At 46.1% G+C, this 26670-nt stretch overlaps 1 protein-coding gene and 1 long non-coding RNA gene across 2 annotated transcripts; one reads left to right on the top strand and one right to left on the bottom strand.

Annotated features, from left to right (window-relative positions):
• Positions 1-26670, top strand: LOC114616691 (G protein-activated inward rectifier potassium channel 4). Its single transcript, XM_028762123.1, has 3 exons — positions 1-192; positions 21413-22351; positions 26354-26670. The coding sequence occupies exons 2-3, from the start codon at positions 21415-21417 to the stop codon at positions 26668-26670; spliced, it is 1254 nt and encodes a 417-aa protein (XP_028617956.1). The 5' UTR covers positions 1-192; positions 21413-21414.
• Positions 18442-19745, bottom strand: LOC114616692. Its single transcript, XR_003710674.1, has 3 exons — positions 19622-19745; positions 18620-18707; positions 18442-18480 (listed from the first exon to the last, which is right to left on the bottom strand). It is a non-coding gene; the product is annotated as an uncharacterized LOC114616692 (long non-coding RNA).

Genomic DNA, 26670 nt, shown 5'->3' with positions numbered 1-26670 from the left:
TGAAGGGGCGGGGGATTAGACGCCTCTGCTAGCTGGACCTGCGACACCAGAGTGGCTCAGGGCGGCTGCCCTATTGTCGGCAATGCCTGAGGCTAGGGAATCCCCTGGAGAATCCTGAGGGCCAGCTGCACCGCCTTGGAAGGATCGCCAGAAGTTAGCCCCAAGGGTTCAGAGAAGCTCTCAGCTTTACAAGTAAGTTGTCTCCTTTCCCTTGCGTCCCTCCTCAGTCCAGGGACTCCCCAAGCCGGACCCTCACTAGGGGTCCTGTGGTTCTAAACAGGTTTCCCCCTACCGGAGCCTGTCCGGTTGTGACGGGATGTGGACAAGATCCGGCGGTCCGAAGTTCATCAAACTGAAACTGGCCTTAGTTGCCGGCCGCCCCAAGATGAGGAGTCCAGGCTCCCCAAGACTGTAAACGCCCTGCTCCCAGCACCAGACCCGGATACCTGTGCAAGGGAAACCTTCCATCTTTGGCTTGCCTGGCCAGGCCTTGGGAGGAGATAAAGAGAACCTTGCTCCCAGAAAGAGCTCTCTACCTTCAAGTGCTGACAGAGATGGTCGGGTAGGGAGAACCCCTGGACCGTAGACTCTCCGCCCCAGCTGCTTTCTAATCAAATTGGGAAAGTGCTTTTGTAGTACCAATCCTGTCAGCGTTGGTCACTACCTATATGCTTTCTTTCATTTTAAAACATTTCTGCGATCATTCAAAAGAAGGGTTAAAGATAAAAGCTGGAGGAAGACAATTACACTGTAGCTTTCTCTTGAAGGTGTCTCTCCTTGGAGATCTACTCCGTAGCCCCTGATTCTGTCAGGGTCTCCTTCAAATGCAAGGGCAGGCCACTGGGAGGGGGCTTTTTCTTTCCTGGGACTGTGAAGCAGACTTCATTCAGTGCTAGCTCCTCAAAATTTCGTGAGATATTCCCAAAAGGCAGTGGAGGAGGCTCTAGCCTGCCCAGTATCCATACCAAGAGCCCAGGGCCCTATCAAACACCAGGCAAACAGTCAGAACGTGCATGTTCACTCTGACTCTTCTCAGTTAAACAGAGACTAGCAATCCTGTTCCACAGGTTAGAAATGGAAACCCGGAGAGGGTGAGTAACTGAGCTTACAACAGGAGATTCTCATCAGTATCTGACTCCAAAGTATAGCAATTTTTTATCATAAGCAAGCTGCTGGTGACACGGGGCATGGGAATCCATTTGGAGAAGTAGGGGAAAGCAGCTAATACGTACAGAACCAGGATGTTGAGCCGGGACGGGGTTGCAAGCCCTGGATGCAAGCCCTGTGGGGCAGAACTAGGTTGTCTTGCTTTCTAGAGGGAACTAAAGCAAAAGGATCCTCTTGGACCCTAAAGGGAGGTTCTAATCTTCACAGTCCTCACCAGCTCCTGGCTTCAAATCCTGAACTTATTATTAAAGACTAACACTGTAAGGTGTTCTAGCTTCCCGGGATCCATACCTTCGATTAGATACAGTCTCTCTCCACCTCCTTTGTTATCTGAGAGATAGGCTATCACTACACAGACCTGCCTAGCCTAGAACTCACTATGTAGACCAGACTGACCTCACAGAAATCTGTCCACCTCTGGAGTGCTGGGATTAGAGGCGTGAGCCACCATGTCTGGTTCACATGAATGCAGTCTTGAATTCTATCCCAGGGTTTCCCAGGCTCTGGCAGGTGAACAGAGCAAAGTGATGCTGTGAGATTTATAAAAAGGATTGAATTGAGCTGTACCATCAAAGGCTTGGCTAGACTCCTTGGGATCATAGACTTTTGAACAGGTCTGGAATATTCTAGTCTTACAGGAAAAGGCTCAGCTTCCAGTGGGAGTCCTAGGGGACAGGGTGTACTTGGGAGCATGGCAGTATCAGACCATGGAAGAGGTACTATCACGGAGATAACTTAATCCTCCAACAACACCCAGGATCTTCCCCATATTTACAACCTAGCTGTCTGACAGAAAAAAGTGCCCATCACTCTGATGTAGCCTCTCCAAGATGGCTACCTACTGCTGGCTGGGCACTCAGAAGCAGCATTTCTTGCTTAAGAGCACATCTGCTTTAAGCATAAAATGAGTGCGTTCTATGCTCCATCTAGCAAGCAGGTCAGTTGTGGGAGGAGAGAAGGCAGGAGGGAGAGCAGGAGATGAATGGAGTTGGTCATCTCTTCTGCCCAGAGCTTTCTGCCTCTGTCCAGAGTTGTCCCAATACAGAAATTCCTACTCTGTATAAAGTTAGATCTCAGAAGGATTCCCCAGGATAGAGTCCTCTGAGGCTGCCTTCCACATCCTGGATATTCAGAACACCTCTTTTCGTGGGTCAGATGGATATAACAATATATCCTTGTGATTGCATTCTGTTGGCCTTACATCCTCTGGCACATGATACACAGGCTGCGAGGTCCCCTTAGGGACCTGACAAGTGTATGACTGGGTTTGTGATCCATGAATTGAATTGAGGAGCCTTCTAAGGCTACTGTGGTCATCTGTGATGAAGTTTACTACATAGCACTGTGTTCAGTCTCTGGTTCCCACTCCCTTCTATGATGCTGAGATTCTGAATACCTTCTGGGGTCAAGCCACCACGGGAGGGTATGCTGGAAGTTCAAATACCTGAAAACTCCATCCACTTCCGAACGCTATTTAAAATCAGCTCAGCATCCAGATGATCACCTAGAATGCACCAGGAATAAATAATTGTTGGAGCTTTTCAAATGTAATCATTTGGGCAGGGTTGTTTTCCATTTAAGAGAACGTTAGCTAAAGCTTGCCGGTATTTTCCAAGCCACTACTGACCAGATTTTTAGACTGGGGGTGGAGGACAATAGGACAAAATTGAGTGGTGGGGCAGGGACCTATGGGTGGCTCAGTGTGGCCATTTTTAGATTAAGCTTTTCACTGTGTGTGAAATGGTCACTGAGAGGCAGTGTTTCTGAGGGGCCCCTGACTACTACGACACTTGTCAGCCATGGAGAAAGTTTCCCTTCTCTTTGTCTTCCTTTTCTTCCCCTCTAGAGACAGGAGAATGGGAGTTTAGATAAAAAGAATTACAAGGAGAAATTTGAATAAAATTACCTGCATGTATTTTTTTTTCTAAAACAATTTAGGAAGTGTATTTCTTTGAAATTATTTTAAAAGCCAGGAGAGGAAATGCAATGGGAGGAACTGGGTGGCTGTCCTGGGTGTCTAGTTACTCCTACCTTGACTTTCTGATAAGGGAGCTATTATTGTCAACAGAGCCCAGGGTGACATCAGACTTTGCCAAGAGCCGTGTTAAAGCTAAATGTCAGAACCAAACCTTTAACACAGGACCCTGGAGATCCCGGCTAGAGCTTAAATATTAAGTTCTACTGTCAGTCCAGACCAGAGCAGGCTGGGAGCAAAGGTCAGGGATAATCTGACCAGTTAGCAGGTAGCAACAGCTCTTCCTGGTCTCCAAGGGCAAGTGCATAGGCTGACCAGAGATTCTGGGAGATGATAAAGGAGACAGAGAGGGGCTGGGATTGGCAGGAACCTCCTCATGGCCCTGACTTATCTGTTTAGGCTGGGAATGCTGCCTGTCTCTCAGCTTCTTTCCCATCCCAGGCTCCCAAATCTTACAACTAGGGAGATCTTAGTGGGAAAGGGGCAAAGCGAGAACCAAACAGACTCAGCTGCCATTTGGGACTGAGCCAGTGTTCTAAGATTCCATCCCTCAGCCATTTTGATACCAGCTCTGATACGTAAGCTTGGTGGACAGTGGATCAGAAGAGCGACCCATATATGATACTATCTCTGCCCTAAGAAGGTAGTTGTCTCTAATGCAAGAGAAACCATGGATGTCCAGGTCCTTAGGCCCCTTTACAAAGAAAAACTGTCATGACAGCCAGCTAACTTTCATAGCAGCACAGAAACCTCACTGAAGAGCAGCCTTCCCTGCCCTCGTCAGGTGGGCTTGCTTGTTTTGTAAACCCATCTTCGTCACGTGAACCTTAACAGTCACTCACATCCCTTCAGACCGCAAGGGAAGCTCCTGCCTTATGCAAGCTCTTGAGATAGAAGACAGACTCATTTGTACACCTTGCCTGCTCTACCCTGTGAGGGGGTGTGACTTACAGCCTAGTTGGCAGGTGACAAAAGAGACACAGGTAGAGAGTGGTTAGCAGGGCAGCCTCAATGAAGGCGTGCAGGGAAGGCGTCTATAGGGCCTGGCAAAAATAGATCTGCTTGGCCAGGAGGAGTGGCTTGCAGAGGAGTGAGTACCAGTAGACCCAGGACAGTAAGGGAACGAGATGAAGAGCAGAGCCTGAGAATTGGGGCACCCCGGGATGAGCATGTCGGTCCTGGGGAGCCTAGCCCCGCCTCATCTCTGCCTCTCCCTCCACTTCTGATAAACACTCACACCAGTACCGTTTTATTCACACACACACACACACCTCTGGCCTTCCTCACCTTTCATCTTTCCCCTTGTCCTCTCTCTTTGATCACCCTGTCCCTCAGGGCCTTCGTATCTTAGCCCCCACCCCCACCTATATTTTTAAAAACTACGTTCATCGTTCTCTCATTTCTTTTATTAAACTACTTTTTTTTTAGATCATTGTAGATTTGTGTGCAGTGTAAGCAATAACCATCAGGATGCACTACCAGATCCTTACCCGCTTTCTCTCATTACGAACATATGGCAAAACTGAAATGGTTGGCTACAAACCTATTCTTCCATATACATGGAGATCTTGTATGTTTCTCCAGATCACCACATAGGTACCCAGTCACCCTGCCCACCTCTCAACCCTGGCAGCTACTAATCTGCCTCTTATTTCATTTTTAGGGGATTGGCTTTTCACTCAATACAATTACTTGGAGATTTGAATTCCTTTGTGTCTGTGTATGTCTCTCTGTGTATATGTATGTATGTAGTATGTATGTATGTATGTAGTATGTATGTAGTATGTATGTATGTAGTATGTATGTGTGTAGTATGTACGGATGTAGTATGTATGTAGTATGTATGTATGTAGTATGTATGTAGTATGTATGCATGTAGTATGTATGTATGTAGTATGTATGTATGTGTAGTATGTATGTAGTATGTATGTATGTGTGTAGTATGTATGTATGTGTGTAATATGTATGTATGTAGTATGCATGTATGTAGTATGTATGTATATATGTAGTCTGTATGTATGTATGTATGTAGTATGTATGTGTGTAGTATGTATGTATGTATGTGTGTGTGTGTTGTTGCTGAAGGTCCATTGTATGAAAACATCACAGTTTATATAGTCATCTATCCATTAAAAGGCGTCTGAGTTGGTCACAGTTCAGAACTGTTATTAACAGTGCTTCTGTGACTATTGATGAACTGGTTTTATGTGACATAAGTTTCTATTTTTCCCCACAATAACTGCCCAGTAATACAATCTCTAAGTCATATAGTAGTGGTGTGTTTAGTTAAATAAAAAAAAAAAAGTCAAGGAGATGTATAGAGAGTGGTTAAGAACTCGTATTGCTCTTTGGATGGAATGGAATTTGGTTCCCTGCACCTGTATCTGGAAGCTCACGATCACTTGTAACTCACATGGGCCATCAAGTCTTCTCATGCTTGGCTCCTCCACAGGCTGTCCTGGCAGGTGAACCGTGTGGTGGAGAAGGGCAGGGACCACTGTCTGTCCAGGCAGAGCAAGCAGCTGAGGCTGACCTGGCCGCTGGCCTGATCACACTGGGCTGTGACTATTTATCAGATTGGAAACTGAAATCAGGATTTGCACAGTTTAGCACAAAGTGATACAGCCTAGCATGCAGCAAGTCTGGTTCATCCTTAGCACTGTATGGGCAGAAAGAAGGAAAGAGAAACTAGATGTGGAGTCTCTGTTCCCTTCCTCCTGTAGGCTCAAGGTTGGGTCAGCCTAGACAGGGCCATCACAGTGAAGAAGTCTTAGCTTGGTAGTTGATGTGTTCTATAAAAACAAAAGGAAGGAATATGTTTGATGGTGGCGCAGTATGGTGCTGAGGAGGAAGGGGGTGCCTCTGCAGGCCCATGCTGAGTTATCCCTTCCCCCTGAGGTACTAGCCACTCAACTGGTATATAGTAGAGTTTATTTAGGCCATGGGGAGGAGAGTTGAAGGGATAGTAGAGACAGAGAGGGAGAGAGAGTAGAGGAATAGAGGAGTAGAGGCCAGCCATAAACACATGGAGGTGGGGAGGGGAATAGGGAGAGAAGGGACAGAGGGGAAGAGAGCAAGAAAAAAAGAGAAGAGAGTGAGGAGAGGGCAAGCAGCCCCTTTTATAGTGAGTCGGGCATACCCAGCTGTTGCCAGGTAACTGTGGGGCAGAGCCTAGAAGAAATGCTAGTAATTAGTGTACAGAACCCACATGCACCCAGTAGGTTTCAGCTGTAATTCTGGGGGCCATACCTCCTGTACTCTGGCTCCCTGGTTTTTCCCCACGCCTGGCCCATTTGCTCCCCTCTCACACCCAATGCTGCTCTTCACCTTCACATAAACCTTTGTATATTCACCTCATCTGCTGTCTTGCTGTTTCCTCTTTGCAGGTCTGTGTGATACTCTCTAGTCATACCTCACAAACTGGCGCCAGCCCAGGAAATCTGTGCCCCCTACCCCAGGCCTTAGTGAGGAAACAAGGGTTTTTCACTTTGACTTAATTATTAATCCTCTTTATTATTTAATGCAGAATTCATACAGTGCAGGGTTACAAATAAGAAATGCATTAGAATTACACTATTTGCTTTCATAGACATGGCAGACTTTAAAAAGAAAAAAATATGGATACAAATGTGGGGTAAATATAAAATGAATTAATTTGACTTTCAAGCCCTTTTATACATAAATCATGCATCTTCTGCAGGGGACTGGGGGTGGGGAACTGCCTGTGGAATTTGCAAGCACACCACAGCCAAGTATCAAACTGAATGGCTGTGAGGAGCTGTGGGTAACCCTCAGCAGCTCTCCAGGGCAAGCCATAAAATAGCCCAGTTTAAGGAAGCTGCCAGTCAGTCCTCCCCATGGATGTACTTAAATGTTTTTTTAACTCATTGTTTTTTGTCTTTGTATTTACTTTGAAGGATTGAAATCCCTAAGGAGGATGCTAGATCTCTCCTCTCTCACAGTTGCAGAGAGAAAGGCTGTCTTCCTAAAAAGCTTACAAACACTACTTAGTCCCTTCTCTGCTTTTTATCTTAATCACAAACTCTCAGTATTTTTTTCTCTATAATGACAAGATGTCCCAGTGATTAGTCCTCGGCACTTCTAATTGGGTTCTTATTTCTCTCCAGCCCCCAGAAGCTGATGTAGGAGGCTTTATGACTTCCTTAGACAGCTGATAGGGAATCACCTAAGGAAGTTGTGGCATCCAGCAGCCAATTACCACCTTCACTGGGTAGCCCGAGGCTCTGAAGACCCCAAGCTCACCTTCTGGTGCTACTATGGAGCCACCTGACCCTTTTGTTGTGCAGCTAGAAGTCAGGGCCACCTGTGAGGCCTGCTGTGAACCATTCAGTGTCCCCATTACTTCCTCCATGTTTCTGAGAGCAGCTTCCCAGGAATGAGGGGCAGTACCTGTGTTCTCTCGGGTCCCTCTACTCTGGATCTCTACTAATGTTATCAGAGTCTCATGTGCCAGTGAAAGAACTTTGGAAAAACCCAACAGAACCGCAGAAGCCACTGCTATCCCATAGTGATAAGTCTGTATCATAGTTATGCCAGTCAGTGTTGTTTCATACCACACCTGCCCTGAACCCATGCCTATTAAAGTGAAGGGGGCAGGGATGTTACACTGGGATTTAGCGAGATAGGATCACCTGATAAGATGGCAAACAGTTCCTCAGTCCATGATTTCCATGGGCACTTTTCAGTTTCCACAAGGCAAGAGACAAGGGGTGGGGACCTACTGGAAAACAAGTGACCCAGAGAACAGCTGCAGCCAGGAGAGGCAGAATTAGAATTCAGAACCAAGATCACTAGATTCTAATGGAGAAGCGTGGACTCTGGAGTCAGACCAGAGTCAGCTCAGTGCTGGGCTCTACTTCTTGTTATATGGCCTCCAATGTGTTCCCTGCCTGCTCTGAAGCCCAGTCTCCATCTACACAATGGACACATAATATTTTCTACACAGTGTTGTCAAGTTAACATAGGTAAAGCCCCCAGTTCGGAATTGTCAGTGTGTGCACTTGCCTGAGCACACGCGCGCACACACACACACACACCACATCACTTCCAGAGCTTTTCTGTAAAGAAGTCAGTATTACATGCTGCAAGAGATACACTGAACACATGTTTAAAATAAAGTGGGAAGAGTCTGGAGCCATGGGGACCACACCACAAACGCCCATTTCTAAGGATGCCCTAATGATGTTGCTCTGGCCTTGGTATATAAGTCCAAACGAGGCACAGCTGAGTAACTGCAGCAACTTGAGTCCTCTGCCTTCCACCCCATCTTGACTCAACAGTAATTTGGCCTACAATGAATCCATTTGGGGGGCTCTCCTCTGAGGAGCAGAGGCAGCTAGGGTGCAGGCCGGGGGCATCCTGAGCAGAAGAGAAGGCAAGCCTGACACATCCCCAAGGACTGAGTCTGAGCAGAGCTGATGGAGAGGAGCCCTCAGCTAGCCCAGGCTTCTGCTCACAGATCCCTTTTATGGAGCTCTTCTCAGCCCAGACCCCAGCAACCATAGCCCTGCCCACGGTGATGACATGTCCCTTCTGACACCAGCTATTCCTAGAGTCACATTGTCCCTGGCTCTACACTCCACTGAGTGCCCTTTGCCCTGCTCCTGGCGCATGGCCTATGCTCACTCTCCTCTAAAGCCACATGTAATCTTATCACAATGGCTATGGGAGAGCCTCTGCCTAGGACCTTCTGCTTAGAGCAGAGATAAGAAAACCGCACACTTCCTGAGTTTTCATGAGCCCCTGGTAAATAGCAGCACCCAGGGTATAAGCACTGACACCTGCACTCAGCTCTACAGTCCTTCTATGCCACCATGACTGACTGCTAGTGATCGGCATCCATTGCATCTGAGACAGAAGGTAGCAGAGAGGTTGCCTGCTCTACTCTCTTGTGCTTACAGCGTCCCTGAAGGGCTTGCATTTGCAATCAGAACTCGCTTCCCATTGAGAACCACCACCACCACCATTAGTAAAATGCAGAACCATGGCTGGGTGCCTAGTGGGCTCTCTGCAGCCCTCTAGAAGAGGTGCTGGCTGGTGAGGAAAAGGTACATTCTTGGGGTAGAGGGTGCCCTAGCAAGCCAACTGCATGGCAGAATGGACTGGGAGGATGAGGTGGTAGGGAGTAGGCAGGGCTGGTGGGAACAAAGGAGACAGCCCATGACCTTTATCTATTGGGGAGTATGCCCAGACTGAAGCCTTTGCTTTCTTCTGCCCTGACTGACTGCTGCTGCTTGTGGCACTGAAGAGAAGAGAAAAGATTTGAGGAAGACATGTGCATCACTTGAGCCCTTAGTCCCAGGATCATCATCACTCAAAGTACAATCTACCTTTCCTGGGAGGAGAAGGACCCTCTCCAGCTCAGTAGCCCAGAAACAGCCTAAAGACAAAAGACAGACCATGCCCCGCGGATATCTTTTCTTTACCTTGCACAGTGTTTCCAAAGTTGAGTTCATTATCACCACATAAAATAGAATATCTGCTTTCAGTTTGCTTTTTAAAAAAATTGAGACAGAGTCCCATTACCTAGCCTAGCCTTGTCAAGGACTTGCTATGCAACCAAGACTGCACTCACACTTACCACCCTCTACTTCAGGCACCCCAGTGCTGGGGTTAGAGCCACTTGCCGCCATGCCCAGCTTCGTCTTCAGATCTTTTCACTTCCAGACTTTCTAGAATACTGTCAGGACATAATCCTTCCAGAAGTGAACGTGTACACGGCTTGCTACAGTCCCCACCATGCCTTTCCATGTCCCACAAACTTGGAACATTTTTGTTTACCATTGACCATCTGTTTGGATAATTGCTTTTTTCCTAGACTAAAAGAGAATCAAGTATTTCAAGTCTTTATACAAATCATCCAATGCAAACTAGATTTGGAGACACATACAATCCCAACCACACTCCAGAGGTGGAGACAGGAGGATCAGAAGGTTCAAGATCCTCTTTGGCTGGAGGACAGCCTGGGATGGTGAGTCCCCATATTTAAAAGATGTAAAACAGGGTGTGAGAAAACATTACATGTGAATTAAAATATGAGAAAGGCTGCAATTTGCATCAGTCTGATAAGTAGCTATGCAGTGTCCTTCCAGAGGGAGCCCAGCACAGCAGCTACTCAGTGGCCTCTCATACTTGCTTTTGTAGGTGGCAGAGGTCGTCACTCATCTTGGCTTCTGTTTGCTGCCAGCATGCACAGTGCACTCAGCAGAGTATTCAGGAGGAGTGAAGTATTTGCCTTGGCTCCTTGGTAGAGGCAGACTCACCCAGATGAAGAGTAACCCAGGGATGGGTATTTAGGATGGAACCTGTAACTATGGCTGATGGTCTCCTTTGTAGGATCTGCTCTCTAAGCAGACACTTCCTAGAGGAAAAAGAGGGCAGAGTTAGTGATTCTGTCAGAAGAGTTGATGGTCCATAAACCATAGGGGCTCTCAATCTCCTTGGAACAATGAGGGACACTTGGGATGTTGACCTATGGCTCACAGGATATCAAGAGGGAAGAGCGAGGGCAGAGAAGACAGCCCCGGTGAGAACAAGCAAAGAAGCAGCCATGCCACTGACAGCCTGAGAAACACAGCAGTCAATCTTAATTGGCTTCCTGACACAGATCAGGTGTCTGTCCATCTGACTGCAAGCTGGGTCAGGTTGTCTTGAAGCCATGAAAGCACAGAGCAACTCGGTCGGACTCTGAGGGTTGGTGGGGAGCAGTCAGCACTCAGAGCATGTCAAGAGGAACCTGGCTCTGCCACTCAGACACTGCAGTCTTAAGCAAGCTGCTAACTGACTGTGATTTTTGTGATTTCAAAATCAAACTAAACTTCATAGGTGTGTGTGAGAAGATACAGTACATAGGCACCCAGCACAGAAACCGGCTAGGTATTGGATACCTGAGCCATTATTCCTGTTTGGCCCTCATGTCAAGGTTGTGTTGCTCTGTTTCCTGTAGGCACTCTCTGTATGAAAGTTCTGCTGACCCTCACTCACCTCCTCAGCCACACCAAGTTAAGAACTCTGCCTTAGATTTCATGTCATTCTCTACAGAGCTGACCTGTTGGTCATTGTGTTCTCAGGAGTCCTGTGAGTCGGTTGAAAGCAGAGAATAGAGTTGTAGTCTTTACTCACTTGCCTACTAGAGATCCCTGGAACCAGAGCTGGCTGCCCTTTGCACTCAGGGTGGAGGTAGCCCTGTCTCTCAGGAAGATACTGAAGGCCATGAGCAATGATGTCACTGGGATACCTTGGGAAAAAAATGCGGACTCAAATTTCGGAAAAACCCCAGACCCAACAATAGCTCCATTTATGGAAGGCATATCAAAGCTGGTGTGGTGAGCTTCTAGGTTCTTCTACCTCCAAAGCCCAGAAAAACACAGGTGTTCAGTGGGAACTCATTAACTGACTAATTGGCTGGCTGGCTGGGTAAAGTCTTGCATCTCGTTCCCTTGAATTTTTATACTTAGTACCTTATGTGCTATGACCCAAATTCACCTAGACATACCAGCCAGGAAATCAAGAATAGACCTCACCTAAGTTGATAAACTCAACTGCTGCAGTATGATGAGATTTCTCAGTGAAGTCCCTGTTGGGTTTTTAAAGATTTATTTCTGCTGGTCTTTGTGCCATTAAGCCTCAGACTGAGAAAAAAAAAAAAAGTGTTTCAATTTAAGAATACGTTTGAAAAGCTGGAAAATCAAGATTAGCCCCTAGGGAAAAGCCAATTTTTTGGTGTGGTTTACACACAGGCTCTTGGGGCTGGGGGAGCATAGATTGGGCCTTCATTAAGGAAGAGACCACAAAGTGAGGAGAATGGACCTTACCCAGTAGTAAATTGTACCAACCCACCCCCACCCATAACTCCGAGCCCTGCTAATCCACTGTTTCAGGGACAGTGCTTCTGTCTTCTCTTCACATCCATCCCTGGCGTCTGGCAGTCTTGCCATGATTTCTGTGTCCATCCGGAGAAGTCTGTAATTATCTGGGACTTTTCTCCTGACAGCTGGGCGGCCACCAGCAGACTGGGGGACAGAAAAGATATGAGAGGAGAATTGTGTTTGTTTGTTTATTTGTTTGTTTGTTTGGTTGGTTGGTTGGTTGGTTGGTTTGGTTTGAATTTTCAAGACAGGGTTTCTCTGTGTAGCCCTGGTTGTCCTGGAATTGGTTCTGTAGACCAAGCTGTCCTTAAACTCAGAGATCCACTTGCCTCTGCCTCGAGAGTGCTGAAATTAAAGGTGTGTACCACCATGTCCTTCGTGTTTTGTCCCAGTAGGCATGCCTAGCCTTCTGGGCTAGGAGGGTGTCAAAAACCTCCATCTGTCACATTCTGCAAGGCCAGGCTGAAAGCCTCAGGTCTCTGTACTCCTGGGTTCTCACTGAGTTCTGAAGCTTCAGATCTTAAGGGCTCCCAAACTCCCTGCTCGGGGATCACATTCTAATGCTCACCTCCTCAGAGCTGCTCTCCGGAAAAGACTTTCTTGGCCCCACTGTCCATGAGGCCCCTTCCTCCCCAAAGCATCTGCTGCTGGAGGTTCCCAGTAAAGGGTAGCATCTCAGGAACAGGAAGCAAGCAAGCTGTTATAGACTGTGCAGACCAGCCTCAGAGAAACTGCTCACAGTCTCTGCCTCAGCTCTGCCTGAAGTAAACCAGCCAAAAGGAAACATTCTAAGAGAGTTCTCCGGACACTGTCTTGGGAGATGAGGCAAGGGGTTCCTATCTGTGGTGTGGAAAGTGGAGAAATCTGAATTTACAAACAGAGTTTACTCACCAGCACAGTCTTGGGGGTTGGGGGGAGGCTTAAAAATAATAATCACATCATGCGCCCTTGGTGAGATTGTCAAGCTCCAGTTTTCCCCTTTTGCAAAACAAAGACAGTCTCCCTCACTATGAAGGATATGGAGGCCATGGGGTCACGAGGCTCCCGTCCTTGACCTTAGGACTCCCTGCTCACCTTCCTTGACTAGTGGTGCACTTAGTGTCTGTGAACTGAGGTGACCTGGTTAGTGGCCAGTAGATCCTACGTTGAGCATCTAGCTCTGCCCTGTCTCCATTTCTGCCACAGCAGACGACCACATACCTAATGTCTCAGAACAGCATCCACTTAGCATCAGAGGTGCAGCCACGCAGCGATCATGACCCTGCTCAGTTCTCACAGAGAGAACTTCCTCTTCCCTCCTCCTAGGGATCTGAGACATACAGTCTCTGTCCTTGTAGGATTGTGGCTGCCTTGCGAGCCATCTCTTCTGTGTTCCCAGAGGCAGTCACTTTCTTGCTGTATAGACCCTTCTGTCTTTAAAGAAAAGAAGAGACCTATTGACTCCTGCCTTTTAGGAAAGCCAAGATCTTCAAAGGGTAGCTATAATTAGACCAGGTTGACATCACCTTCAAACTGTACCAACCATGGGAGCAGAATCCCCAAGTCGTGGGGCTTCAAGGAGTGTCTATAGGAATAGAGATCATGGGGCACTTAGAATTTTGCTTGGTTAAATGCTCTTCTCTGTACTGGATATAGACACTGTTTATAGTGCCTTTAACACTCCATGCTAATCAGGGCACATTCGAGAGGAGCAAGCCACCAACCTGCTTGGAGCATTTTCATATTTTAACACTGCAGTGCAGTAGTTACGAGGAAGTTGGGGTTCTTCTTGTAGATCCTTAGTCTTGTTAATAAAGGAGTTTAAACACAGACTCAGAAGGACGCTCTAGGTGCATTTTATTCGAGTTTGGAAGAAAACCTCTAGGCCAGACAAGCTGAAGAAAGGATAGGTGAGAGGAAGCAAGATAGCCATGCCATTTACATTAGAATTCAAGAAGCAGCTCTGTGGTGGAAACAAGAGGAGCTGTAGGCTGAAGTGTCAGGGAATGTAGAGGTAGGATTTCGGATGGTATCCAAGCAAGCAAGCAACCAACCAAGCAACAAACAAACAAATGATATACAGAGAAGGAAAAGTGATTGTTCTCGTTGTTTAGTTAGAACTTAGAAAACTGGGCAGGGTTAGCAGTGCACATGGCAGAAGCATTTTTAAAAAGCATTTTATTTTATGTTATGGGTATTTTGCATACATGTATGTCTGTATACCATATTCAGACAAGGCTGACTGAGGTCAGAAGAGGGCATTGAATCCCCTGGAAGTGGAGTTAGAAATAGTTGTGAGTTGTCATGTAGGTGCTGGGAATTGAACCCAAGGCCTCTGGAAGAACAGCCAGTGTTCCTGACCAATAAGCCACCTCTCCAGTCCCACGGCAGAAATGTCAAAAGTAGCCACATTGGAATATAAGTGTGTCCTTCCCATTAGAGGTAATTGTCCCTTAAATTGACTTAGCAAGCCTTCACCAGAATCAGCTTTCCTGTGGGATAGTCTCCTGTCCAGTGACTGACAGGCCTAGCTGGATTAACTCTTTTGTTGTTCTTATATTTTCTCATATATCAAATTTTGATCATATTCTTTCCCCTTCCCCAACTCCTTCCAGATTTTACCCACCTCCCTCCCCACCCAACTTCATGTTCTTTTCTCGCTGAGTTTCACCTTCCCAGCAGACATCAGGTGGGAAGAGTTTCTGTGTTAGGGATAGCACTTTGTGTCCTTTTCCCTTCTCGCTGCTGGGATATTTGTCTGGCTTGAACTTATATACGTCTTATGTATGCTGCCACACCCTCTGTGTGTTCATATATGTATTAGTTCCGTTGTGTCTGGAAAACAGTTTCCTTGGAGTCATCCACACCTCTGGCTCTTATAATCATTCTCCTTCTCTTCCATAAAGATCCCTAATCCTTAGTGGTGGTGGGGGTGAGTAGGTGGGTGGTGGGGTGGTATTGATAAAGACATCTCATTAGGACTGAGTACTATACAGTCTTTTACTTCCTGCAGGTTATGCAGTTGTGGGTCTCTGTGTTAATTCCAAACCACTGCAAGAAGAAGCTTCTCTCATGAGGTTGAGCAATGCACAGGCCTATGGGTTCAGTAATACGTTATTAGGAATCATTTTATTGCTTTTATTGCCATGTTTCTTTAGCACGATAATAGTAGCATGTTTTCCTCCAAGGTCCATGGTCTATCTAGTCTAGTTCTTGGCCTCTTTAGCAGTGTCCAGTATGGATTAATACTATAGAGTAGTCATTAAATCCAATTTTGAAGAAGTGGTTGGTAGGACCCATTACATTTGTGCCACTATTGCCCATCTTGCAGGCAGGTCTCTGTTGTAGGCTGCAGAGTTTATATCACTGAGTGATACTGATGATTACCTTTCTCCTCTGATAGCATGTGGAGAACCTTCCAGCAACATGAATGTTAGTCAGTAGGGGTGAAGCTTCCATTTGGGCACCAGGTCAATTTCTCCATGTTTGACATAAGTGTTGTCTTCAACAACAAGCCTTACCACAAGGGTATGGAGTATAAGTAGTCAAGTGTGATGTTTTGGAAGGGAAATCTAAAGGATCCCATTGGCCAGTGACTCAACATTAACTTTTTTCCTTATTTATTTTCCAGACAGGGTCTCTCTACAAGACCCTAGCTGTCCTGGAACTTATTATATAGACTGGGCTGTCCTAGAACTCACAGAAATCTGCTTGCCCTTGCCTTTGTCTCCTAAGTGCTGGGATTAAAGCCATGTGCCACCATGCCCAGCTTCAACATTAACTCTCAAAGGAGGAGATAATAGTGTATCATGTTCTAATATTTACTGCAGATCTGGACTACAGATTACTTTTTTAACTAGAAGGAAGTTATGGTCCATTAATAGGCCTCAGTAAAGCTCTGAAACATCTACCCTTTCATCTGATGTTTTAAAGCTTACATTTGAGCAAAGATGATGCTTTTCCTGGCCACCATCGATGGTCTCCGTTGCTTTCAAAGCTTCTCTAAATACCTAGCACACTTAATCAGATTTACCCAGTATAGTACCCAGATCTCTAAACAGGGACATGAGTACATCCTCCTCTGTATGCCTTTCTCTAATGTGGTCTATCACATGTCCCAAATCTTAAAGCATTCAGATGGTAACCTACCACATGTTAGAGAAAGAGAAAGGAAGAATCCAGTAAGATGTTTGTGACTCCCATTTTCATAGGTGGGAAACTAAGACTCTTAATCCAGTGTTCTGTCCAAAAAAGCGAGTATTGCTCTTATCAGATTGCTACACAGAGACTCCTGGACTCCTGACATCCTAGACCACCCCATGGTCCTGAGCTTTTTTGCACTGTGCTGGATGTCTCGGGGGATCCTTTGCCCCAAGGTCTATTTAACGAGTGTCAGTTTCACTTGTGCACCAGTTCAAATACAGCTCCTTTGATCTGGCCTCTTCTGAGTCTCTTCACCTGTGTTTTATATCAAAGGGACTAACCTTCTTTGCAGGACTTGAAGCTGTCTTTGTGGAGACCTTTCAGTGTGTTCTAGTAACTCTTCCCATCCACAGGCAAAAGGGGCAACCAGAAGATATGAGCAGTGACAGCGTGACCAGGTGTAATAGGATTCAGTTAGATCAGGGGCTTAAAGAGAGCAGCCAGGATACTCAGCGTGCCTCTTGGCCATCCTGTGCCTTTGTGCCTCCCTTGCTGGTACACACAGCTCTGTACACACTATGGAGTCAAAGAAGCAGGGCTGAGATGTGATGGTAGGCTGAGCCCGTGTTTGCCTGCTCCACTACTCTGTGTCTAGCTCCCCGCTCAGGGGTTGGACTTTAGTAGCTCCACAATTAATGAATGTAAAATTAATTCTAGAACCTGATTTTAAGTCTTCCCATATTGTCCCTGAAAATCTCTTTGAATGGCTGGGCACACAAGCAATGGAGGCCAGGATTTTCCAGGACCAGCCTGCTTTTAAGTTTTAAAGAAATCTGTGTAATAATGGTTCCATGGTCAAGCAGCTTAATGCCCACATTGTAAACACCACTGAGAATTTATGTGCTTGAATTTTAGATGTTTCTTCTCTCTGTATGCTTAAAATTTGGGATAATTGAGCATTACATTCCATTTAAATTCAAGGTGGGAGAGGTTATAAATTTATACAGTCATACAGCTTAACCACACAGATATAGTCTGAAGAAAACGCACCATTAGGTGATTTTGTAGAGCTTGTTTATACAAATTAAGACAGCCAAGAGCAGGCTGTATTACTGTACGACATTGTCTTAGGGGGCCAGTGTTGTCTATGCAGTCTGCTGTTGATCATAGTACTATTATCTGGCACAGGACTGCATTTTACTAATATTTGTATCCTTTGTAGTGTTCCCCATAATGGCCCCTCAGGCAAGGGGGGGGGGAAGAAAACAGTAGCTGAGTTATATAGCAAGGGAAACTGAGGCAGACACAGATAAAACTGTCTTTTCAATGACCCACAGAGCGAGTCTGTGCATATAGAGCTCAAATCCAAGTCCTACCCTTGGTAGTTATGATCAAACACTGGATTGGAGGTAACTTACAGGAGAAACAGTTTGCTTGGGCTTGAAGGTGTAGCCCATCACAGCAGAGAAGACACAGCCGGAGGAGCAGCTGGAACCACCAGCAGTGAGAACTTGCTCACATTGGGGCAGATCAGAAGTCAAAGAAGGGGAGGAACTTCCAGGGCTCAGTTTGCTGTCTCCTTCCTTTTTTGATTAAATTTGGGATGACCACGGGGTACTGCTGTCTACAATCAGGGTGAGTCTCCCCTCTTCAGGTTTATCTCTCTGAATACATCCTCATAGAGAAGCCCAAACTTTTATCTCATTAATGACCTACAGAGTTCTTAACCCGACCAAAGACTCTACAACTTAGTCATCACACTCTGGATGCCATAAGGAATATTTTAGTTGTATGCATGGCTCTTAACTCAGAAACTTGCAGACTTCTCGTAGAGCAAAACTTTTTCAGACATGGGCAGAGGTGTCCTAGAAAATACCATTGTGCTTCTAGTACACCACCGGGCTCTCTCCTATAAGATGGCATGAAGGGTATTTAAGAAAAAAAATAGTAAAGAAACGATACAGAAAATCAGCAGAGCTGAAGGCAGAGTACACTTTCCCATGTGCCCAGATTAGCCATTCTCATGGCCCTGCTGTAGCCCTGCCCAGCATGTGTGGTTAGAACTCACTGCAACACTTCAGTTGGAACCTATGTGGGCTATCACAGCTGGATCCCCAGGAGCACAGGGGCTTTGGGGTCACCAGCTTTAGGAATCTCTGGTCAGATTCTTGGTACACAGACTCACCCAGGGGTGGAACAAAATCCTAAATAGTGCTCCGTAAAGATGGTCCACACGTTTTCCTTCTTCCGTCATTTATCTTTGTAAATGCCACATTTGAGAGCAGGGAGCAGGTGGCTGTGTGCAGTGTGGAAATGGCCAATGGATGTCTGAAACAAATGGCCCCTTGAAAGCATGAGTCTTCAATATGACATTTTTAAAGGTTACCTTGAAATTGCTGTAGCCACCTAGGTGGCAAAGGAAAAGATGTGCTAGAGTCATAAGATTTCTCAGGATAGCCAAAATTACCTTGGTTGGCCAATGGGAGCAGATGGTTCAGTGGTCTATGTCATTGGTATTTTGATATTGTCCCCACTCATCTCTACAGTCTTGTGATCTGTGCCAAAAAGAATTCATACAATATGTAGAGAATATAATTAGAAGACAGAGTTTATTACAAAGTAGCACAGGACACCCTCAAGGGGTAAGAACAAACAATGAACAAAAAGAACATTGTGTCAATGTATATTGTAGACAGATCACACTATTTCTAGTAGACCTGAAATAGACAGATGTTTTGGGTTCATGATCTTTTGCTTTGATAAAATACTCTGAGCAAAAGCAACTTGTGGGAAGAAAGAGTTCATTTGGCTTATAACTTTCAAGTCACCTTCCATCATTGAGATCACGGCAGGAATTCAGGGCAAGAACTTGAAGCAAAAGAATACTGGTTGCTAGCTAATCTCTGACTTGCTCCCTGGCCCATGTTCAGCTAGCATTCTTATATAACTCAGACCCACTTGTCCAAGGATAGTGCCACCTATAGTGGGCTATGCTCTTCTGTACCAATCATCAGTCAAGACAGTCTCTCACAGACACGGCCAAAAGCCAATCTGGCATAGGCAGTCTCTCAAGTGAGACGCTCTCCTGAGGTGACTCTAAAAAGTGTCAAGTTGACAGCTGAAGCTAACTAGTACAACATCTTCTCCAAGAGGAATTTTCCTGTCCAGATGATTAGTGGGCTAATTTTGACTGACTCTTACAGGAGCTGGCACTGGTGTGTATAGAATACACACTAGTAGACCTGAAACCAGCTTTTAAATAGTTATAAACAGATGTTCTCAGAGAATTAGGATGTCCATCGAAGAACCAGATTTGACTCAGGTCCTGTTCCTCTGACTAATAACTAGAGCCCTACAGTTCCTGCCCTAGGTGTCACATGATCTTGATTATAAAAAAGCGTTCCAAACCTCACGTCTGCCAAGCCTGCTAATTTCTAATTGGCTACCTATCTGTTTATAGAACACTTACCAGAATGGTTCCAAGTAGTTCTATAAAATCCTCAAAACCAGCATTAGAGAACCTCCCACAAGAGAGTGCCAGCAACTGGATTCCAAAGAGAAACATACCAAAGCCCAGGGTGAATGTCCAGAGTGTGTGCTGGATTCAAGCCTGCAGGAGAAAAATGTTACCTCAGGGGGTCCCAGAGGGGTAAAGATATTTTGTTTCTTTGTCAGTGCAACAAAGAAAATGATGGCCTGTGAGAATTATACACCCAAGAAAGAGTATTCTTGTGAAACCCAAGGAAAAATGTTTACCTAGGATCCCCTATGGTGTCATATGCCAGGATCAGAGCTCAAAGAAAATTCTGAAATTAGCAGTCTGTTATCCAAAGTTTGAGCCACAGAATACCATCATGTCTTTAGGGTTAAGCCTCTGGGCTAGAGCAAGGTAAAACCGGATTCCAAACCTATATTGGCTAAATGCTGCTTCAAGCATCATTTCCTCAACTGGAAAAAAAAAATGGACAGATTAGCTCAGCATGGTGGCATACCCCAGCCATATCAGCACCACAGCCTCAACAGGAATGTGCATGTTTGAGCCCAGCCTGGGCTACACAGTAGCCTCCCAATCAACCTGAGACTATGTTAAAATAAAGGATAGACAAAAATAACTTTAACAGTAAAAGAAAAATGGACAGGCTATAACCATCTCATCACTTGTGGTAGGATTAAACAAGAAAATGGAGCTGCATTTTCCTAGCTCAGCTCCTGCCCCCCCCAACCCCCACCCCCAGTAAGCTGTTCTCAGTAACCAGAGGGGTTCACATTCTTCCCTGTCTTTATCAGAGTCTCAAAGCATTTTAAGTGGGCTTGTGTAGAATGCCAAGAAGGCAATAGATGCAACACTCCAAGTCTCCATGTGTCTCTTTGAAGTGGCATGCCCTCTAAAAGCAGTCCTTTTGAAAGCCTTGGGGTACGAACAATCCATCTGTCTCAATTGCTCAGGACTAACTAGATCAGATTTTTCACGGGTGCATCTACACAGTGGTCTGTCGTTTCAATAAGCACTCAGACGGCCAGGCTCCCCACTCAGACAGTAGGAGTGACCACTCACTGAACCAGACACATGCTGCCTCATCCTTTCTGTCAGCTGCTAGAGGATCCCCAGCAAAAAGAAAGGAAAGAGAGGATTTTAAAGGACAGCACAGGCTTGGGGACAGGTAAGTAGGAATCCAACATCAGCCTTCATACACTCCTCAGATCTTCCCCTGCTTTCTTATACATCCTTCCATTCTTCACACGGTGGTGCTGTTAAACCATAGTGTGTGTCACATAATCTATCCCAGGTGTCTGGAATGTAGCAAGCAATGAAAAGGCACAAAATCCTGTTCCTGAGGACCTTCTATCCTAACAAAATATTAGAAATCCACGTGAGAGGAAGGAGAAATGTCTCAGTGGTTAAGAACACTGGCCGATCTTGGAGAAAGCCTGGGTTCCATTCCTACCACCCATATGGCAGCTGGCAACTGTCTGTAACTCCATGCCCAGGAGATCTGATGCCTTTTCTGGTTCCATTGGCACAGGAATGCACATGTTGTACATACCTGTACAGGCAAAACATACATACATATTAAAAAATAGTAATAATGGGGATTGCAATCTTTAACTCCAGAAGACTAGATTATAAATTGTAAATGTCATTATAAATGACAATCCCGTGAGAGTTCCCAGAAGGAAGTAACCTCCAGTTCCAAATCTGTACTAATCAGGGCAGAGCACTTCACTAATACTATTGTCATTTTCATTCACTGTATCTCAGCTATGGCCGGTGATTTTAGGAATGCTGTGAATCAAGACATGGAGATAGGAGTCACTTCCCAGGACCACAAGAAGATTCCCAAACAGGCTCGGGATTACATCCCCATTGCCACGGACCGCACCCGCCTGCTGGCAGAAGGCAAGAAGCCACGTCAGCGCTACATGGAGAAGACAGGCAAGTGTAACGTGCACCACGGCAACGTTCAGGAAACCTACCGCTACCTAAGTGACCTCTTCACCACCCTGGTGGACCTCAAATGGCGCTTCAACCTTCTGGTCTTCACCATGGTCTACACCATCACCTGGCTATTCTTTGGCTTCATTTGGTGGCTCATTGCTTATGTCCGAGGTGATCTGGATCACGTGGGTGACCAAGAATGGATCCCTTGTGTTGAAAACCTTAGCGGTTTTGTGTCTGCTTTCCTGTTCTCCATTGAGACAGAAACGACCATTGGGTATGGTTTCAGAGTCATTACGGAGAAGTGTCCAGAGGGGATCATACTCCTTCTGGTGCAGGCTATCCTGGGCTCGATTGTTAATGCCTTCATGGTGGGGTGTATGTTTGTAAAGATCAGCCAGCCAAAGAAGCGAGCAGAGACCCTCATGTTTTCCAACAATGCCGTCATCTCCATGCGGGATGAGAAACTGTGCCTCATGTTCCGGGTAGGGGACCTCCGAAACTCCCATATCGTGGAGGCCTCCATCCGTGCCAAGCTTATCAAATCCCGGCAGACCAAAGAAGGGGAATTCATCCCCTTGAACCAGACTGACATTAACGTGGGCTTTGACACCGGTGATGACCGCCTCTTCCTGGTCTCTCCGCTCATCATCTCCCACGAGATCAATGAGAAGAGCCCTTTCTGGGAGATGTCTCGTGCTCAACTGGAACAGGAAGAGTTCGAAGTCGTGGTCATACTAGAAGGGATGGTAGAAGCAACAGGTAAGACATTTTGCCCTCCTCAACTATATGATCCCCTTCCTATTCCGTGGAGTTTAGCCTGCTGGGGCTCTCGCAGGTGCAAGTTTGTGTGCAAGAATCCCAAGATGACAGTGAGGGTACTTCTATCCCTAATGTGACCCAAGGAGCAGTTACCCAAGATAGAGCACCTGCAATAGCTAACACGGGCTGGACTCACCACCTTTTAGGCATGGTTCTAGATTTTAAATACGAATTACAACATTGGGCCTCTAACACCTCCATAAAAGAGAAGTTCATGGTTTAGAAACAGAAGCTTAAATGTAAAAAAGCACTACCAAGCCAGGAGGATCCCAGAGCCAGCCCTCATGTCCAATAGGACAAAATGCTTCCTGTCCTAAGACATGCATGAAGTGATGTGGAAACCTGGGCTGAGTAAGAGAGGTGGCAATGTTTTAGAGTGAGATTTCGTAGCTTTATACATCAGTGGTTCTCAATCTACCTAATGCTATGATCCTTAAATGCAGTTTCTCATGTTATGGTAATCCCCATCAGCCATAAAATTATTTTGTTGCTACTTTATAATTCATAATTTTACTGCTGTCACAAATCATAATGTAAACATCTGTTATTCAGGACATAGGATATACAACCCCTGTCGGGGTCGTGATAAAATATTTTGACTTAAAGCAACTTGGAAGAGGAAAAGGTTTATTCTTTATTCATCTTCTAGGTCCATCACTGGCAGAACTCAGGACAGGAACTCCATACAAACCATGAAGGCATACTGCTTACTGGCTTGCTCCCTCTTGCTTTCTCAACTTGCTTTCTTATACAGCACAGACCCACCTGTCTCAGGATAGTATCATCTAAGAGGGCTGGATCCTCCTACAACAATCATTAAACAAAACAACAACACCAACAACACACACACACACCACAAACCAATCTGATGGAGGCATTTGAGATTTCCCTCTTTCCAGGGGACTCTGGCTTGTGTTACAAAATTAGCTAGTTCAGACAGTACCCAGTATGCAGCCTTTCTTAAGTTCACAGGTATTCCCCCACAACCCTTCTGTTTAAGAGGATCTACCCTCCGGATCTGTTAAAAGCCACAGGCATTACCCTCATGGTCAGCCCTCCTGCTTCTTGGGAAGGAGAGCCCATCAGATAGATGCTGTATCCACCCTCCTTCTCCTTCTGTCTCCTTATTTCATCAGGTGGACTGAGCAGTGTACTAATGCTAGTGCTGACCTGTTCAAAAGTCACCCAGGCTCAGAATACTACATCCGCTTCAAAACCTTGCAAATAGTATTTATTTGATTTTCATCCCTTTTACAGATACGGATACTGGACCCCAAAAGGCCTAGGTGGACATTAAGCATTCATACTCCGGCTTTCAGTTACAAGTCTCCAGCTTTTATTTACACACCACACTGGACCCTAAGATGTTAGAGGCTTGTTAAAGGTGGACAAGCGTACCTTGTCAGCCCTTGGGTGTCTGGTTACTGGCTGGAGGCCTCAGACAGGACCTCTATAAGCCTTCCCAGTTCCAAGTCGGAGTCAGGCAGGGTGATGGCAGGCCCTAGGGACTGTGCCAAAGGCTGCCTGGCCATCTGCTGGAGGGCCGGAGCCTAGCCAGGAAGCATATGGTGGCAGCTGGAGGAGCCCCTGGGGCTGAGGGCAGTCAGGAAGCAGGAAGCTGATTCGTGTACATGGGGACTCTAGGGTCAGTGTGTCCTTGGTAACACGATCAGCATAGAACATAGGACCATTTTCTAGGGAAGAAGCTCTTCTCTGAGGTCCTGAAGAGAGGATCAGCCATAAACAGTCTCATGAATCCCTGGTGATGTGTTCTCTACGACCAGCTGTGCCATAGGAGAGCACCCACAGACCACCCAGCAGAGGGAGTAGGTGCTGAGCCAGTTTGCCCGATCTTCTCACATTTCCCTGAAAGTCCTATCCTATACCATCCTGCCCTAACACAACCTGTGCTAGCTAATCTATGTTCTCTGTGGAACTATGAGGGACACTGAGACCACCTACTCACAAATGACCTGAGTTGTTCCATTGTCATGCTCATGGAACCCAGCCTTGGCATGAATTCAGGCCCAGTTTGAGCAGCATAGTTCTTCCATATCATTCCTATGTGAGTCTGAGCAATGTGCTTGTCTTGTCTGCAAATGAAGAGGGTCGGTATCATGTGCTGGTGGGAAAACTAACTGAGTGCCACAGATGAGACTCAGAGCTGATATGTTCATTGAAAGGTAACAGTTGCAAGCAGCCAGGGTCTCTGGCTAAAGGCTAGCCTATGCCATTTCCCTAAAGGACAAACAGAAAGAACAATAGGAAGAGTCCTATGGGACCTCTGCAGGTATTCTTGTAGGAGTCCTGTGCTAGGGTCTTTTCAGAGTCTCAGAAGCCTGCAGGGACAGAGTGGGGTGTCTAGACTGGCCAGTATCCAGCTTGGGTGTTTTTACCTCTGCTGGGCTCATTGGTATACAACCAGGGTGAGGCCTGAATGGATAGTCCTGAGTCGGGCAAGTATCACCCTGAGAGCAAAGAGACGGATGCTTTGGGGGACCCAGGCTCAGGTGAATGGAAAGCAGCTTTTTGGTTTTGCTCTGGTTTGTATGATCCCTCTCCCAGAGAAGACCTAGTTAGGAACCGGAGAAGGCTTAGAGTGGGAAATGGAGAAGGCCTAGGTGGGAACTGGAGAGGAGCTAAGTGGGACCTGGAGAAGGCTTTCCTTCAGTATCTAAAGAGCACAAGTTAGTCTTTCCTTGGATAGAATGTGAAATAAAAACTTGTTTTTCTGTGACCTTAAGCACAGAGGCTTCCTCATCCATAAACAAAACGGCCCTCCCTCTCAGGAGAGGAAGCAACACCTAAAAATAACCCAGCCATGGCAGGGCTGCTCAGAGAACTAGATGCATTGGAGCATCCTCAGATCTAGAAGCCAGGCTGGGTGTTAGTTTGCTCCCCTTCCTGTACGTGTATGCATGCTTGTTTGTGGATACATGTATGTGTTCATGAGTGTACACACTTCCGGTGTATGTCCACCCAAAATTATTCCCCTGTGTTGTGATGTCTGCCTGCTTCTCTCTGTTCCCTCACCCTGAACTTATCTTGTTCAAACCCTGGTCCTGCCTCCTTTCCAGTCTCAGCCTGATACTCCTAAATGCCGCTTTCAAAACTGATGTCCTTGTCTGCACGTATTTTCTTTCCCCCACTCTCTTTAACATCCAGAAGTGTATTCTAGAATCTCACTTGTTCATTGGTTGTTTTCTTCCCTCATAGTAGTTTGAGCTCCTCCAGGACAGGGATCATCTCATATTCAGCCTCACCTTCCAGGTCCCTGACACAAAGAAGTTCAAGAGATGCTTGAAAAATTGTTGGAGGAATTGATGACTAGATAGATAGTTGGAGGGATGGAGGGTGTCTTACCTACTCTTCTATTGCTGTGAAGGGACACCATGACCAAAGCAATTTATGAAAGAAAGCATTTACTTGGGAGCTTACTTACAGTTTCTACAGGGTTAGTCCATTTGTATCATGGGAGGTATCATGGCAGTGGCATGCCAGCATAGTGCTGGAGCAGTAGCTGAGAGCTTACATCTTATCTTCAGGTATCAGACAGAGAGGAGGGTGGGGGGACTGGGCCCGACATCAGCTTTTGAAACCTCAATTCTCAACCCCCAGTAACATCTCCAACAAGGCCACACCTCCTAATCCTTCCTAAACAGTCTACTAGCTAGAAGCCAAATATTCAAATATATGAGCCTACGGCGGCCATTATCATTTAAGCCACTACAGAGAGATAGATGGACAGATGATTTAATGGCCCAATATTGGTTTGATTGAGTAAATGGATGGACAGATAATGAATACATAGTTACATGAGTAGATGGATGATGGAACAGATGAATAGATGACTGGATGTATAGACGTACATATAAGTGGCTGGCTGGCTGGATGGATGGATGGATGGATGCTTCTTAATGCATGTGGCTTCTGTTTCCCCAGGCATGACTTGCCAAGCACGGAGCTCTTACATGGACACAGAGGTGCTCTGGGGTCACCGATTCACACCAGTTCTCACCTTGGAAAAGGGCTTCTATGAGGTGGACTACAACACTTTCCACGACACTTATGAGACCAACACACCCAGCTGCTGTGCCAAGGAGCTGGCGGAAATGAAGCGGAACGGTCGGCTCCTCCAGTACCTTCCCAGTCCTCCCTTGCTTGGGGGTTGTGCTGAGGCTGGGAAAGAGGCTGAGCAGGATGAAGAGGATGAACCCAATGGGCTGAGTGTGTCCCAGGCAACAAGGGGCTCAATGTGA

This window comes from Grammomys surdaster, unplaced genomic scaffold, assembly GCF_004785775.1.
Source record: "Grammomys surdaster isolate TR1022 unplaced genomic scaffold, NIH_TR_1.0 332988, whole genome shotgun sequence".
Lineage (NCBI taxonomy): Eukaryota > Metazoa > Chordata > Mammalia > Rodentia > Muridae > Grammomys > Grammomys surdaster.
Note: the sequence above shows the minus strand (reverse complement) of the source record. Positions and strands in the feature narration are given on the sequence as shown.